Raw genomic sequence first — 18116 nt, 5'->3', positions numbered from 1 at the left:
TTGAATCCTTCATTCATTCTTGCTCTCCACTGTACGCTACCTGCAATACAAATCATTGGCGCACCCAAGGGGGGGGGGGGGCCTCGGGGGCTTGAGCCCCCCCCCCAAAGAGGTTGTTGATTTATTTTTACCTGACGCCACCAACGTCAAACCCCCCCCCAAAAAAAAAAAAAAAAATTGAGAGCCCCCAAAGCCAAATCCTTGGTGCGCCACTGCTACAAATGTAGGCATGGTTGTTGTCTTAGTATATCCGCACCTTCTCAGCCAGTACATAGTTATCAATCAATTCAAGTGCCTTCGCCATCTCTGTTTTCATCTGCTCCACTTCTCCTCCCTTGAACCTCTGCTTCCATGTTGTAAACATGTTGAAAATCGCACCATCGACACCAGTTTGCGAGTTTGTCACAAACTTGTACGTGTCGTCTTGTGTGAAATGCAGGTAAGTGGCTAATTTCTCCCAGTTTTGGCCGAGCTCTTTGGCTATCTCTCTCAGGTGGATGTCGTTAAACGGTTGCTTGTCCTCTGTTTCCACAAAGCAAACCATTTGAATCAATGAACATTACCACAAATATAGAGATAGGCAATGAAGAACGGGGTGCGGGTGAAAAGGGTCCGAATGATAAGAGAAATCTCGAGGCATGTGCAAAGTCCCTGATGAGTGCATCATCCGTTGACCCTAAATAGACCTAGCTTGCTAATGTGGCAGTGCGGAAAAAGTTACTATCATCAATGGATGGAAACTCTGCCTGATACTCACTTCTACACTGATAGCAAAATAAAGCAGTTTCAGAAAATTTTATCAACACAAATTAAGTCACCCTAGTACAGTATATATGTATCAGGCATGCAACTGAAAAGTCACTAACAAAAGGAGGAAAATTATAGCTTTACATTTGCATTCTGCTTCTAAAACATCTTTTGTTCGGCTTGGAACTCAGAGGAATGCGTCCGGACTCGTTCGAACGGGTCCAGACGCGTTCCGACTTAATCCATGCTGCCTTAATCAGAAATTCCTTGTTGGTAATGAAATTAAAACATTAAATGTTTTTGGTTGGAGTAAAACATAGTCTTTGGAAATGTATCAATAGAAAAATCGAATTTGTTGAAGAGCACGGGGAACACACATTCAAAGTTTGTAAATAAGCAGTAAATAAGTCACAAATTAATACCTGATTCAGTGGTCTCCTGGAATTGTGGATCACGTATACCAAGGATTTATTTATTTAACGTAAATCAAAAAGAAAATTCAAATACTGCTTTCTATATTATTTGTTGCGGTTTCATTGCCATTAGAGTAGACAGTCATAGACGTGCAACCGCTTACAAAAACCCAATTAATGGGTTTAGAGCATACATGTATATAATTATGGCCTGTTTGTACCCTTTGTAATTTTACTGAAAACTACGGTGGCCTTGGAACGACATTTTAATATTGACCTTTTTAATGTGAACCTTGTAACCTCTGAATGTTGACGTTGTACCTTCGCAATATGCACGTTGCACGCGGCTTAATATCGCATTTTGGAGAAAACATACAAGAGAAAAAACTCTCAGCTTTTATCTCATATCCAAAACTTAAACATTCATAGATCACGTTTTTGAAGGAAAAAAAAGGACAAATGTTAGTAAGCCATCATAGACACCGATATTTTGCCATCGGGAGACGAGTATATCTTTAATTTCAAAAATGTATGTTTTGGTTTACATCTTGACCGGTTTTCTTTTCTATGTATAGCCATCCATGCACCATTTTCTGGAAAGAAATGTAATCTACACCGTATAGATTACCTTTCTTTCCAGAAAATGTTCCAATTCTAGTCTAACCCCATCCTGTTATTCAACCACATCATATTGGGTTACACATCCTCATCTGTAGTTAGTCAGGTTTCGAGGACATCGAAAGCGAAACGACAAACCATTTCCGGAAATATTTCCGAGTGAATACCTAGGATCAAGCAGGCTTATAATATTGACACCGTTCACATACATCTATATATTCCCTTTAGTGTCGTTACGTTACAAGTCGTTTGGTCTAGCTTATTCACCAGCGAGTGTTGCTGGCCGAGTATATATATCTGTGATAATTCACTTGATCACGCACTGACGACAAAGACGAGTCTGCAACGGACAGCTCCAGTTGAGATAGTCTTCGGTAGGTGTAGTCTTGGCCTCTAGATTTGGAGTTTATTACGGAACCCAGCCAGTCACTGACAAGCCCGGTGAAGAAGCCCTGTTAATTTGCATTTTCTCAGCCACGCAATGTACTGTTTTTATGACTTTTTCAGTATACAAGAGAAAAAACTCTCAGCTTTTATCTCATATCCAAAACTTAAAAATTCATAGATCACGTTTTTGAGGAAAAAAGGGACAAATGTTTCAGGGTTGCATTTGTTTGGGTCACCTGTATATAGTAAGCAATCATAGACACCGATATTTTGCCATCGGGAGACGAATATATCTTTAATTTCAAAAATGTATGTTTTGGTTTACATCTTGACCGGTTTTCTTTTTCTATGTATAGCCATCCATGCAACATTTTCTGGAACGAAACGTAATCTACACCGTATAGATTACCTTTCTTTCCAGAAAATGTTACAATTCTAGTCTAACCCCATCCTGTTATTCAACCACATCATATTAGGTTACACATCCTCATCTGTAGTTATTCAGGTTTCGAGGAAGAGGCCAACATCGAAGGCGAAACGACAAACCATTTCCATCATAACTGGTTGTTTAACTATAGGGATTGACAAGGACTTCGAAGAAAGAAATCATTACATTCAGAAAGCAAACCGGTATAAATTTGTGTATAGTAAACGGTTGAAATGATTAGATCGCCTTGAAACAATGACAAATTTGCTTCAGGATGCATGTTTTTACATGTATGCCCAACCTTGGGTTATGGTTAGCCTGAACATGAATTATAAAAGATGAGTGAAATAAAACAGAGAGCCTTGAGTCATGATAAAAATCACTACAAGGTAGACGCCCGGGTTAAGTGACATTAAACAGCCGTCAGATTGAAACTCCATCATAACTGGTTATCTAACTATAGGGCTTGGTAAGGACTTCGTACTTTTTAGAATGCATGATTCACATTGCGAAGGAGGACGATTCAACAATGATATTAACAAGATGCAAGGTCAAACGTTCACAATGCGAAGGTACATGGTTCATATTGCGAAGAAGCAAGGTGCAACGTTGACATCAAGCATGATCAATGGTGTACATTGACAAGATCGAACGTGATCATTAACAAGTTGGAACATTCACTTTAAGAAGGAACAACTTCCACAATGCAATATTAAGCTACGTGCAACGTGCATATTGCGAAGGTACAACGTCAATATTAAGAAGTTACAAGGTTCATATTAAAAAGGTCAATATTAAAATGTCGTTCCAGTGCCACCGTAGAAAACAAGTTTTTGCAAGTAATGTCGTTCTTTAATTCCATTTATATTACACATTAGCAAAGACACGTAGACCTATTTACCCGTGCAGAAATGCGGCAATATCTGCTCTTCCGATGTTCTTCAATGCTGTGCACAACGTGGTTATCTGCTCTTCAACACGGGTGGATTGGGTTTGTTTCCATTTTACAAGCATTTCCAGACATTGCCTTTCGATATTGTTTTCGTAATTTTTTTCGACAGTCTGAACCTCTACCATCGTAAAGCTCAGCTCAACTGCCAGTGTTGCCCAGCCTGCACCGAGTCTCTTAGCGACTGCCGCCAGAGTTTTGTCATCTAAACGTGGTTCTGCAAAAAAAGAGAATGTTAGAAATAGGCTCGACTGCTTGACGTCTGTTTCCACAAAACAAACCATGTAAATCAATGAACTTTACCAAACATATAGCATAGAGGTAGCCAGCGGGGGGTAGGGGGTGGGGGTGTTAGGGGGGTATTTCCCCCACCCCAATAGTTTGTAAAGACTGCCCTTTTCTGTTCAATTGCCCTTTTTTTATTGGGGCTTAACACCCCCCCCCATTATTTGTAAAGAGTGCCCCTTTTTTAAGATTTGCCCGACACCACGAAGTAACACCCAACTACATACCAGTAAAAACTAGCAATCGGAGAAAACGGCAACTAAAGTTGAACGCCTTCTAAAACAACACTTTGTGTCAAAACGACAGAGTATTTTCAGTTGGGTTTCTCGTTGTGGACACTTGATGAATTGAATTTATGAAATCTGATGTTTTTCACCCGTTTGTGTATTAGATAAACAAGAAATAAGAGAAAAAGATGAGTATTAGTTCGTGAAACCGAAAAGGCTGCGAAACTGTAAATTTTCGTTTTCACGAAGTAACACTCTTCAATGTATTCAACACGAGGAAAGTGCAACTTCAGGTCAGCGCGCGCGCTCATACAACTTATTACTAGAAGAGTGTTACTTCGTGAAAACGCTTTTGCTCACTTATGAGCAGAGTGCGCGCCATGCATTGCAATGGTAAATGGAACTTGAGTGTTACTTCGTGAAAACAAAAATTGTCACTTTTGCGCAAAAGTTGCCATGGATACTAAGCGTAATTATTAAAGTAAAGCTCTTGAAGCTTTGAAACTTTGTGCAATGGTAGGCCTTGGTGAATAATGTTTAAAAATCCAAAAATCTGAAAATCGAAAAAAAATATGGTTTAAAAACACGGTAAAGTGTTACTTCGTGGTGTCGGTGACGAAGTGGCCTTTTTAAAAAGAGTGGTGCCCTTTCTTGTGCCATCGGCTGTTCCGGGTGTGTTTTTTTTTATTTCACGCATGTATCTCCCTGAAAAGCACCATATAAAATTTGTGTCCGTTGGTGTGCATAGTTGTCGGTTTTGAACAGCGCCCCCATTTTCATGTGCAAGTGCCCTTCTTTTCCAGAAGTGTTTATACCCCTCCAGTAAAAATGACCGTGCTACGCCACTGTATAAAGAAAGGCAATGAAGAACGGGGTGCGGGTAAATAGGGTCCGAATGATTAGAGAATTCTGGAGGCATGTGCAAAGTGTCCCTGATGAGTGCATCATCCGTTGACCTCAAATTAACCTTGCTAATGTGGCAGTGCGATTAAAGTTACTATGTTCAACGGATGGACACTTCTGCCTGATACCCACTCCTACACTGATAGCAAAAAATAAAGAAGCAGTTTCAGAATATTTTATCAACTCAAAGCCACCCTATATAATATACATGTATATGTATCAGGCATGCACATGAACAGTCACTAAAAGAAGGAGGAAAAGTAAAGCTTTACAAGACTCTCTGCGGTGTTTTTAAATTTTTAAGGGAATACAAGAGAAGTTTAACGAAGAGGAGATCAGCATATCTGAGGAAGACTTGCATGCCTGATGTATAGACCATATAATAGCAAAAGTCAACTGTCAACCAACCTCAAAATGTTAGTATAAATGTACAAGTAAACACAGACCGAATGATGAAGTCGACATTTCCAACGCAATATTTTGCATGCACTTCTAATGACGCACTAAGCTTTAATACAAGTTCTTTCCAGTCACGCTTTTTGTTAATTTAGCGGAAATGAAAGGAAACAAGTAAAAATATAATTTGTTTTAGTATCATTTTTTATTTTTATTCAATTTCGTTAGCGAAACGAAGTATTCCTCAACTTAGGTGCCATCGCAAGCCTGAAAACAAATCTGTAGAGAGGAGACAAGTGTGAGAACAAATTACAGTTTTAGAGGTGGGAGGAGAACCACAGAAAACTATTCTGGTGGAAACCCAAAGAATCAGATAGGGACTGAAAAAAACAGCTGGCGGGATTCAAACCCAAGTCACAGCATTGGAAGGCAAGGACAGTAACTGAATGTCATCTTGATGACTCCCTTGTAAGCGCGCCAGTTTGCGTAAGATGTACATTTGTATCATGACACTAGGGATCTTTTGTCACTCCCAATGCCCCACGCACCGACACGGATTTGAGCCACTGCCTTCACTTACCGGGAGCGGAAGCTTCTTCCTCGGAGCTTTCCTCCTTGAACATGGCTTGGATTTCATCCGTTTTGATGACTACATGAGATTTCTCAAAGTGGCAGACAACTTCTGGCTTTGCCATGCATTCATTCAGTGGTAGAAAGTGGAAAACCTTCTTATCAGGACACTGCACACTAATGCAGTAGTTTATTCGCTTGATCCACATGGTTTTCAAGTCCTGCAGATGCTCTTCCACAAAGTCTTTAACCTGTTGTGAAACATAATTACATTCTACTTATTTCTGTTTTTGCCACATTGAAAGAGAGACGACTCCACAATACAACAGTCTTACAACTATGTATTCTACACAAAACAACGCTCACGAAGTGAAAAATAAAACTATAATGCAATGTTTTTAGCGTGCTTCATGCATAGTCCCCGGCCTCTTTTCATAGAAATGCAAGGAAAAAGTACATGTACACCCATACCCTTCAAAATGTGAGGTAACTTTTTTTAAACATGCACTTGTGGTACTGCAAGAAAAACTGCAAACGTTATAGTTTCCTACTAGTCCGTATGTTTTCTGAGGTGAAATTAATTGGTTTGTTTCCAGTGTAAGCTTTTTGTAAGCAGAGATCGGAGGGTGCATGCAAAAAACCTTACCATTACCCACAACTATCAAATGCTCATTGAACATGAGATTTTTTTATTCCAAAAAGTTTATGGCCGTTTTGTTTAAACACTTTTTGGCATACTATATTTTGCAATACCTAACATACCTTGCATGTGACATCACCTGAAGGTGCTTTGACATGTCGTGGAGGTGGATAAACTTCCACTCTCATGACACTCACCTACAAACACAGAGAAGGTCATGGTCATTGAAATACTGCTAAAGTATCGGATACAGCATGTGAATTCCAAAAACAATAATAGATAGGAAGGGAGGTCGTACACTCTCCTCACGAACTTCCAAGGCTTAAATTTTCCCTCCATCTTCTTGCATCTTGCATTAGAGTACTCTCCTAAAAGCATTGCTGCTGTCCTGGAGAGGGTGGGTTGCAATTCCATGTGTGCTCTTTGTGTGTGCTATTAGGGTGCTTATCGGATGGTGGTATTGTCAATTTGTCCTGAGAGATACAACTGGTAGCTCCATCCCTCTTATAGTTGGGAGAGCTTCTGTCTGGAACTCTTTCAAAGTGGTCGCAGTAACCGCAGCCTCTGGTAGCCTGTTCCAAATCCGAACAGCTCTTGGGAAAGGGCTATAGAGGTAGCAGTCAACTCTGGTGAGTGGTTGCCTGTAGATGAGGTTATGTTGATTGGTCTGGCTGTGTCGGCTTGATCGTGTGTTATGGACAATGTTCGGCGGAGTAGTTATATTTACTTGGCCATGTTGAATTTTGTAGAGGAGTTCAACCTGATGGAGGAGACGTCTGTCATGTAGGGTGTCCCATCCACTGATCTCTATATAAAGACTGGATAGCTAATACAGAGCCGCACAATGTACGAATTTGACGCCATATTGGTGAGACCGGCTGGTGATCTACAAAGGACAAGATGCCGTTTTTATAGACGGCATGATTTCTTTTGTAACGTCGCGGTTCACTTGACTTATATTTTGACCACCACCACTGACCAAGGTTAACTACAATTTTTCTAACGTCGTGGTTACTAAAATGCCGCAAATATAACTTTTTCGGCGTTTTGAAATAATAATCACTACGGAAATGTGTCCCTTTTAGAACATCATAATATGTGTACGTGACCAAAATGCGCGTCAACTGTTGATACAACGCGTGCGTATTTACGCGTAGAACGTTCGTATTATACGCGGCCATCTTTGTGAGACCGGGGCGAATTGGTCAATATGCAAAGTCTACTGTGTGAATGTTGTATGCATATCCGCTATCCAGTCTTTATATAGAGATCAGTTTTCCCATCCCAGTGATGTCAGCATGTCAGACACACTCGATTCCCGGTGGTAGTCCTTCCTGACAAAACGTGCCGATTGGCGTTGGACACTCTCAACTATTCTGATGTTGCGGATTGTGTATGGGTTCCATGCACTTGTGGCAAATTCAAGTTGTGGTCTTACCACACTCTGCTGTTGTAACCGTTGAGGGGTACCTGTGCACGGAGTCCATTCTGTCCATATAAAGAGTTTGAAGCCCCTCCTTTGCTACATCAACACTATTTTTGTCTACAACCAGAAAATTAAACAGGTGCTGCTTGTAACACAATGTACTTACTTTGATGTATGCAAGATTTGATTGGTGCACCATTTGCAGGGCAAACTTATGATGGTCATCTACATAGACATTTGCTTGATCACAGAGCAGAAGGGGATTCGCTGATTTTGCTCCACCCAAATCTTGAGACCATCGCAAAGCTCGCACAACCAACCGATGGAACAATCCATCTGAAAAGAAATCAAATAAAGGGATTTGCTTAGATAAGGGATAGATACCCCAGATGGTAGAGCACCGGAATGGCAATTCAGATATTGCAAGTTCAAACCCCGATCCAGTCCGTTTCTTTGTCGAACTGTTAATTAAAAACGAAATAAAAGAGAAGTTGTGGCTTACTTTAATCAAAGGTAGAACCTTGAACAGCATAACTTGTGTGAGGCATACGAATATGAAATACGCCAAAAAGATACAGCAAACAGACATGCAAACGGACATGCACGAAAAAGGTGCTCCTCCATTTTTTTTTTAACTACTGTTTGGAGCCGTCAAAATCATTGACACTGTTCTGTTTTACCCCCCCCCCCCAACGTTTTTGCTGTTTAACGGCATGCCAGTCCTGACTTACCAGGGAGGAATTCTTTGAAGTCCACATAGAACACGTTTGAGTTATTCTCGGTTGTCTCCAGTTGGAGTGAACGTGATGTCTGCTGCCGCAACATTGAAGGCACATAGTAAGATGCATTTGTGGGACGAGGCTGTGTGGCCGTGGCTGAAGCAGTGCTACTTTTCTCTTCCTCCCGAGGCTAAAGTGGAATATATTTACACTATTCATCAGATGCAAATATTTATAGTAGTCAAATCCAAGCTGAAATACCTTTTAAACTTCTGAGAAGGCTTAGTGACATCATTCCGACAACGTATGAATAGTGTTCATTAGTTTTGACCGTACACAGGACGATCATTTGCTTGTCACCCTCCACCCACAGTTAACTTCCAAAATGACCGAGCCTGGATAACCCAATAGTAGGCACTGTGCCAAGGGCAATTGGGGGCCTACGAAAAATCTGGGGGCCAACGAAAATACCACATATAGGCCTACCCACACACAGAGCCACACAGAAAACTTTTTAAAAAGTTAGAGTACCCGTTACATTGTAGATTTGAAATGTGAATGCCTACAAAACATACCTCATCAAAACGCTTACAGAGAAGGTCAAACTTGTCCATCAGATCCAGCAGGGCTTGTTTGTGCTCAAGGATGTCTTGCCACATGTGGTCGATAAGCAAATCCTCCAATATACCATTGTCGTTCAGTCGATCCCAAAATTTGCGATACTTTACAGTCTCAATTGGGAAAAAAAAAATGATTTCGTTCATATAGATGTTGAACTCATCAGAAATTATTCAGGTTTTAATTGAATTGTTTTTGAAATTCCTTCCAAACCCATGTCCACCGCCAGATCGGTTAAATCCTAGACACGGGTCAACATTTCTTACCACTGAATAGTTGAAAGTGTGAAACAAACAGAGCTAAGCTCCCCTGGGTTGAACTTCGTGGCGTTTGATCTACTTTTGGGATCACAGGCGGATGCTTTCACTCAATTTGTTCACTGCCTTGCACATGTCCTTGATACTTGCTTCTTCATTTGGAATTTTGAATTTTTCTTATTTTGGGATCTGATTAGGCGCAACAGTACATGAACAGATGCTGAGTCGAGCAACAAATACAGAAGCGGCAGCCCTTGACATTTACCCTGTTGCACAAAAGTGTAAAACGTACGTACGAAACTTGGGTTGAACTTCACAAGGGTAAGATAAACTCAATTTATGCCAAACAAGAGTGAAACGACACACAGTTCAACTAGGCTTTCAAAAATTGAGGCTCAACAATGGGTAGCCTTAGGGTATACCCCGGGGTTAGGTTCAACCTTGATGAATAAGCTGATTCAGCTCTTGCTCATAAATACGTGCATATACACACATCATCCCTGTCTGATGTGTGTGAGTACTCATAATATAGCATATGGGACGCAGATACCAAAATACCTATTTCTAACTGAGCAATTATCAGAATGGTATGACTCGTGCCTCGGACTCGGACTCGAGTCCGACTCGAGTCCCATTTTCTGTGACTCAGACTGGGACTCGAGTCACTATGACAAATGACATGGATCAAGACTCTACCCTGCGGACTCAGACTTGGACTCAGACTCGACCCGTGTGTCTCGGGACTCGACCAAAATCACCACAAATCACTTATTTTGTTCAATATAATTACAAAATATTTTCAAGACGGTTCTCTCCTGAGCAAGCGATACAGTCTGTGCGGTGCAGAGGAAACGCATCTAGATATTTTACACACGCTAGCTTGGTTTTAATATATGAGTGTGGGAAATCAATGTATCGCAACATGTAACCCGTTGTCTTTACTTAATATTGCGTAAATATAAGCTAGATACTGTTTGGTACCAGATAATATCGTTTCCAGTTCTAATATATTCAGTTCTTGAATTAAATTAGAGAAAAGCTGTGAACAAAAGTGTAACATTTACAATTTGAGGTTTTCACAGTCCCTCAAAATTTAAAGGTGATTTGTGACTCGGACTTGTGACTCGACCTTCGTGACTCGTGGACTCGGACTCGGACTCGACCTTCATTACTCGGGACTCGGACTCGGGAGTGGTGACTCGGACTCGAGGTTGGGTGACTCGAATAAAGTCTGGCAATTTAGTCAGGTAAAAAACTAAATGCCCATGATTTAAATAGTGATGAATATGTTTAGTTATGACACTGCTAAAGGGCATGTGCATCATATGAAAGCAAAATTAGCAGCTGGAATTACAATGAAACATCCATAACACAATGGAATAGTATGTAAGGTTAAGACAACAAGTGGCTAATAAAGACGAGGCTATCCCACATTTCATGTAAAACACAAGTTATAATCCCAAGACCATGTTGTAATTTCTCTCCTATCAATAACCAAGATCTTTTTAACTTTTTAACACCAAACTAATATCAACTAACTGTCTTTACACATACCCAAAGTGTAAAAACCCTGTTTAGAAGTCTGGGGTTAACTGGGTTACGATATACCATGGTAAAATGAGGAATTGAGCATCTCCATCCTCACTGAAGTATCCCAATTTACAGCACGGCTTTATAATATTAGCAATTCGTAACCAAGTTCAATCATCTAGCTTTTCGCGCTGACACTATTTCCACAGAATAACGGAGAGTTTCAGCAAGTTCCTTGAATTAAAACAAGGTTGAACTAGGTAAGTGGACCTTTTAAGACTTGTATTGCATAGGAGAAGGAACTCTGAGCACAAATTGGGGTAGACATAGCTAATTAACCTAAGTCGGCAGTCTGCCTAGAGAAAAAAAAACAACTCTGAATCCAATTTCGGGTCGGATAGAGTTTAGTCGACAATCTACCATTTCTATCCTCAGCTAAGGGTAAAGAGTCCCACCATTGATGCCTCAGATGAGCCCAAGTCGAGAGGAGTCAGCTGTAACAAAAAAACTCGGAGTATAAAATGTGTGCAAAATTTGGAATATAAATGTACAAGCATTACATTCACTGTCTGGAATTCCGGACAAAATGATGTCCACATAAACCAGGTAGCAGCGACGTTGTGTGGACTTGCCCACGTCCACACAATCCCCCTTTAAGGAAAACAGGTTTAGAGGAATAGTTGGGTTAGGTTTATCCGTAGCAAAATGAAGAGAAAGCTAAGGGAATTATAAAAAAAAAACTTGGGTTAAAATTGTTTTCATAGTGTGAGTGAAATGAGTCTTTTTCCAGAGGTTTTTTTTAACTACACGAAAAGGAAGGAATGTCCACGATAGGTATGTAACGTAAACATGCATGTGTATAAGTGTAAACACCAAGCTGATGTATTGCACTCCTTTGGACCCCATCCGTGTGGCCGATGTGGACAAATGTTAATTCGGCATCCAGTTTCTCCATACTCTCTGCCCAGGCAAGCGACATGGGCCACTCCAACCTCACTTAGTAGTGTGAAAACAACACAGGAGGCTGAATGTCCAAGGCATAAACCCAACTTCATTCTTGTAACGAGTTGCTTCCGTAGGCAGGTAACGAGTTGCTTCCGTCAGCACATTCTACTGGTCAGAAACCGCCCCGCTCCAAGTTGACAAGCCCCTGCCAAATAATGTGATGACCAGCCAATGTCTGCATGTTACAATGGCAGCTTTGAGCTTGTTATTTCGGCATAACAAGCAACCGGAATTCTGCAAAGGCAAGCAAGATATGAGAAAACGTCTAAGTAGCCTCCTTCGATTCGCAAGCTGGAATCTTAGGTCAATGGGCAAAGAAATTTCTGATGATATCACCTGCATCAAATAGGCGACACTAGAAGGACTGCCATCATCGTCAGGTAATTGCCAGACAGATTGTAAGTATTGCAGCCCGCCGTGGATCCCTCAAGCGCCCTCACATTCTTTTGGAAAAAACGATGACAAATTAGATATTTAAGAGCCCTGCCAGCTGGAGTTTGTTTTGCAGTCAGGAAGTCACTCCTTGGGTCTGTATTTAAGCGCCCAGAGGTGGATCGGCAATTGCTGTGAATTTGCCACACCCTATAGCTTCCGGAATTGCTTACTTAATTGAGTGTATGCCCCTTAGTTGTGTGCGTCCGATGACATCAGATATGACTTCAATGATCAGCTCCACGGTCTGATGCCATCATCTACACCTCTGAATACATCTAATTACACAAAAGGTCAGACGGGACACTCATCATCACAATGGCTCCACTGCAGGCCAAAACAAAGGTGAATGAGGTGACCGGTGCTAATCAGATGTTGAGAAGCCGTTTGCAGACAATATCGCCCTTGCAACTCACACTGAGGAAGCTCTTCAAAGGGACTGACAGACAGCTGCGCCCATGCTTGCAGTGGGTTTTGTCTCACAATCAGCCTAAGGAAGACCATCAGTGCTCAGGATACCAGCCATATGTCATGTTGATTACTCCAGATTACTCCACGAAGGTTACTACACGCACGGGAAGTGCTTGATAGCTCCACCCACCTGAGCTTGACGCCTTCCAGCAATGTGTCCTAATTGGACACAGAGCTAGACATAAGTTCAACGGATTCGGCAGGGAAATAGGGACACGCATGCCTGTGACTTGGCCCCAACACTCAGGAGAATGTGTGTCTTCACCAGGCATGCATCCTTAGCATGTGCTCTACTAAAGCGAGACGTGGACCTTCCATAAGCAGTGCCTCAAATGCATACTGGTCAGCACCTAACTGGCAGGATCGAATCCTGCATTGAGATATCTTGGTGCTTTCATCTTTGAATCCCCAGCATGTTCTACCTGCTGATGCAGGGTCACCTTCCCTGGTGAGGAAATATTCGATGAATAGATGACGGTCGCAATGCTTGCTGAAGTGTATCCTAAACATCCAGGTTGCAACCACCACGTATGACATTCAGCCCTTCGATTCAAGTACACGTGCAAGGGGGACATGGAAGCCTTTGACACGGACCTCTACACTTGGGAGGCTGACGTTGAAGACTGGTTTACTTGGCGGAAAGACTGAACACAAGGGTAGTCGCATGGGTCACCTGGGAGGACAAACGAAATAACCAGCTCGTTGAAGAGAAGAGGGCCTGCCGAATGCTTCAGGTGTAAAACCGACCTCTGCAGCCACAACAGAAAATATGCACTCAAAGCGCAAGTAACATCTATGATCGTCTTTCAAGACTTAGCTGTTCCAATTGTTATCTTTATTACTGTGAAATTAACCTTGTTCATTTCAAGACTAACCTTGCTTATCCTTGATGTTCCTTGTAAAAACCACAGAAAGCAAACGAAAAGGTAATACAGCATGTAAACCAAGTGGTTTCCCAATAGGACTGGCAGATCAAATAACTTGAGTGATGGGGAGAGGGTGAGGGGGAGGGGAGTAAAGATGAATTTGTGATACCCCCCCCCAACAAATTGATTAACTTTAGATGCAGGCACAAGATCTTCTAAGCATAATAGTCTTACCTGTTCTTTGGGAGGTTTAACAGTGAGGATCTTCTTGAAGGAATCGATCAGCCAATTCGGATCCAGAATAACAACATCTTTTAGCGCCTGACTTTCCTGAGCACCATCCCCTCCAAAGTATATTATGTGGCCAAGATCGTGATAGAATTTTAGCATCGTCAGCAGTTCAGTTTCATCTTCAATCCCAAAGCCATCCATTACCTAGTATCCAAATGAAGACACTGAATTAATCTTTAAATGAAATCATTCATATGCACACACGTGGTAACGTGCTGCAAAAATCTATATGTATTCTATTTTCATTGAATGAAATCGGGTCTTCAGAACAGAGTCAGTAAGCCCTCTTCAAATGTCGAATTTTTGCCGTGTCCAATTCAAATGATGACCCACATTTTGAATTGGACACGACAGAAAGTCAACTTTTAAGGCCACAGCCGACTTTCTGTCGAAACTTCGGCAGCTCTTGCCGCTCTGAGCGGCAGAAGAGTGGCAAGGGTTCAAAAGTAGAGTTTCTGCCATGTCTAATTAAATTGGCCCGTCCCAAACCAGAATCGCAGTGGTACCGTTTTCAAATGCGCCTGCGCCTGCCGGCGGTTTACCTGTCGGCGTTTTAAATCAAAATGGCGGCACCCAGGTATATGCTTCAAAGGTGCCCTGGATACCGAAACGTCTTTTTGAATATCTTCTTAGAATTCGATTAGGCCAGTAAAATAGCTCAAAATATCTACGAGGGCACGATTTGTACGTCCGTTTTTTCGCTATAAGAGCATTTTGTGGGTCATGAACATGAAGGTTTGAAAAAAAAAGAGATGGGTTGAAGCCGTGCACAGGACTGCGAGCTCGTATTTCTGTGGAATTGGGCCCTAAAATTGCCCTTCTTAGCAACGGAACGCAAGTATTTTTTAAATGGCGATGGACCGAAGGACTACTTTTAGGGGTGATCATCTTTGGATGGAATTTTCTCCCCAAAGTCGTCGGATTACCCTAGACAAACTCTGAACAGAAATTGACAGATGATGAAATATGCTTTAATTTGATGGTTGTCTCAAGCATCCATACACGCGCAATTATCACCAAGGTCTACAAGTCTATTTCTCCTGACCTGGTCCGCCATCTTGAACAGAAAATTGATGTTTGAAACAACTCTCAACATCTCCCACTTTTTGTCGATTGCAGTTAATTAAATTAGAGACGGCATACGTTCAACGTTGAAGCGAGCCTAACATAACTGCTCAAATATGCGCTCTAACTTTCTTAAACCATATTTGGTCCTTCACATGCGATGTTGGCAGAATTTTTTTTATTTAGAAAGACTACTGAATACTAAGTTCCAACCAACCAGCTGTTCAATAAAAGGCTAATGTTGAGACAGCCACGTAAATAGCTAATCATAAACTGCATCTGATTTACTTGGTATCACCAGCAATTATACACAAAACTACGGATCCGTTTCCCAAGCATGCTTGTTTGGAACACATTAAACCTTTGAGAATTTGAACTAGGAAGGAGTTCAGTTCACATATTAATAGGTACATGTCAGTAATAAAGCTACGCATCATAAATATTACCTGCTTTAGCGTCATAACAGGTTTTCCACCACTTAACTTTCCCTTCTCATCATCAAACGTCATCCAGTTCAAAGGGATCCTCTCTCCCATGTAAGGCTCTTCTACTGCTACGTCCTCTATGTGCTTGCGTAGTTCTTGAATCTGTTTCTGGATATAATAATATAAATAAAGAAGAGGTGCTTATATGGCACCTTTAACCAGTCTCAAATCTCTTTTCAATATAATAGCTGGTTTTTTTCTCAGATTCATCTCATGACATTTACTCATTTAGTGCTTTTTAAGGGATATTCAATTGACCACTATAAAACGCATTTAATAATTAGTATTCACTGTAGTGACAATGATGTCACTTAAATCAAATTATCCTTTAGCATCTTGATATCTCCTTTTTCTTTCTTTTTTTCTTTTGTGGGGCTAATCCATAGTAACTAGTGCCATTTACCCGATTTGACATAAAACAAGGGTTAAAAAACTGGTTGGATAAAAGTTTGAGTTGATGTATTAGTCCTGGTTCAGTCAAATTTCATTTTATAATTATTCCATTTGCTATTTTCTTTTCACCATAAATGTTATGTTAATACCTTTTTGTTGTCTTTTACAGAGTTCTCTATTGCGTAGAATTTAGAAACCACATGTGTGTAGTACGGCTTGTCCTTGATCCCATCTCGAATCCGGTCAAATATTTCCTTTATCTACACTTAAACAAAAGACAGGCGAGCTGAGGCCAGAAGATTTATGTATGGCACACTAGCCACGCAGAAGTCTTCTGACATGAACAATAACTGGAAAATAGGATTATTGCCCACCCTTGAGACACAAAATATTTGCTAGCACTCCTTGTTCAATCAAATTATAAAAATCGCTCTCTCACTAGTAGCACTTACTCTTATGAATTGGTGTTAAGCCACAATTGGAAATCATTCCCTAATATCCGACATAAACTATACATGAAAGTCGGACTTACCAATGCTTTACGTTGATTTTCTGAAATACCCTTCTCACCAACACTGTTTCTGTGTGTACCAACTATGAATATTGGCGGGGAATTCTGCTTCAATTCCTTTTGTGAGCAGTTTTCCTTGGTGTAGTTGAAAATTGACTGCATCCAGAATTCCAGATACTGAAAAGGGGTTTTCCTATTTGTGACAGAACCGCCGCTCCCCTAGTGGAATCATACAAAAATGTCATCTGAGACGCGGAATTTGTACGAACAGGAAAGTTTCGTCCAGTCCAGAAATTGCTGGCAATTAAAGGTGAGTAGTTCAGCAGAAAACTGAATTATTTCAGGGAAATTTTTCAAATGTGGATATATACAAGTACCAAAATCGGCACAAATGCTTCTAAGGGTTTACTCTTTTGATAAAGCGCATTAGCCACTCAAAAATTCAAGATGACGGCCATTTTCAAGATGAATTATCTTGGCGGTGAATCATACATTTGTAACAATGCAGAAGCTGAATTTAGAACTATGGAATCACTCAGAAGCTTTCATGTACCATAATTATGTAAGCCATGCAATCAATAAATGTGCTAACAGAGCGCTAGTTAGGCTAACATGCATGGTTGTGTAGGTGGTAGAGGTATTGGCGGCGCTACGTGAAAGTGGGAAGGCGAATAGACACTCTACAGGGAAGTATTTGTTAGTAGATTCAGCCCACACCTTGGTGGGGAGATTCTACTGCGCTCTACTTCCCGTAGAGTAATTGCTACATATGCAGAATATAGCACTGTTTTAGGTAGCTGGGTTCGCGTTCTCCCAGGATCTGCTTGAAGGGGCCTAAAGCACTGGGTGACCCTCCCGTTGCAGGTGGGCGAGGGGTTCCATCCAGAGAGGTGTTGTCTCTGATCTCTCTTTTCGATGATGCTGACATAGAATGGTCCCTCCCGGCAGCTTTCCTGTGGTGGTCCTCCACCCTCTCCTCCTCCCTAAACTCAGAATCTTCCCTTCTAGCAGCAATTCTCTGCTGGTTTTGAAGTCGTTCATGGTGTCTTGTACACTTTTGAGCCTTGCCCTTTGTAACCTATTCCTTTCTGCAGCTGCTTTCTGAGGGGTGGAGCTGGTCCAGAGCTGTCGGGGCTGGGAAGTTGTTTGGGTGACTGAAGGGTAGGAGGGGACTGAGACGGGCGGCGGCTGCAGACACAACCTGTGGCACTGACAACCGGTTCCTCTTGTCAGTGGTCGGAACTTTCGTCTGCTGAGGGGAGTGGGTTCAGGGCTGGTGGAAGACAAATAAATTGTTTTCTGGGCTTCATACCCGCTCTAATCGTCGTTGCTGGAGAACCAGCTGCCACTTTTTTTTTGAGTAGGGTGTAATTGTGACCGCCGCTGTCCTAAGTCCCATTGTGGTTGATGATGGCTGCCAGCTGAAACTGTGCTTCTTCAAGTGACTGCACAGCAGAAGTCGTCACGATGGTCTGGAGCTTCTGA

General features: G+C 41.5%; 1 protein-coding gene across 1 annotated transcript; it reads right to left on the bottom strand.

Moving 5' to 3' along the window:
* Positions 1–212: 212 nt before the first annotated feature.
* Positions 213–17672, bottom strand: LOC119731908. The gene is made up of 11 exons (XM_038205193.1): positions 17475–17672; positions 16653–16850; positions 16270–16380; positions 15689–15829; positions 14121–14321; positions 9283–9438; positions 8720–8897; positions 8155–8324; positions 6685–6759; positions 5933–6173; positions 213–522 (listed from the first exon to the last, which is right to left on the bottom strand). The coding sequence occupies exons 1-11, from the start codon at positions 17670–17672 to the stop codon at positions 242–244; spliced, it is 1950 nt and encodes a 649-aa protein (XP_038061121.1). The 3' UTR covers positions 213–241.
* Positions 17673–18116: the final 444 nt, after the last annotated feature.

This window comes from Patiria miniata, unplaced genomic scaffold (assembly GCF_015706575.1).
Source record: "Patiria miniata isolate m_02_andy unplaced genomic scaffold, ASM1570657v1 HiC_scaffold_24, whole genome shotgun sequence".
NCBI classification, from domain to species: domain Eukaryota; kingdom Metazoa; phylum Echinodermata; class Asteroidea; order Valvatida; family Asterinidae; genus Patiria; species Patiria miniata.
The sequence above is the reverse complement of the archived record's forward strand: the minus strand, read 5'-3'. Positions and strand labels throughout refer to the sequence as shown.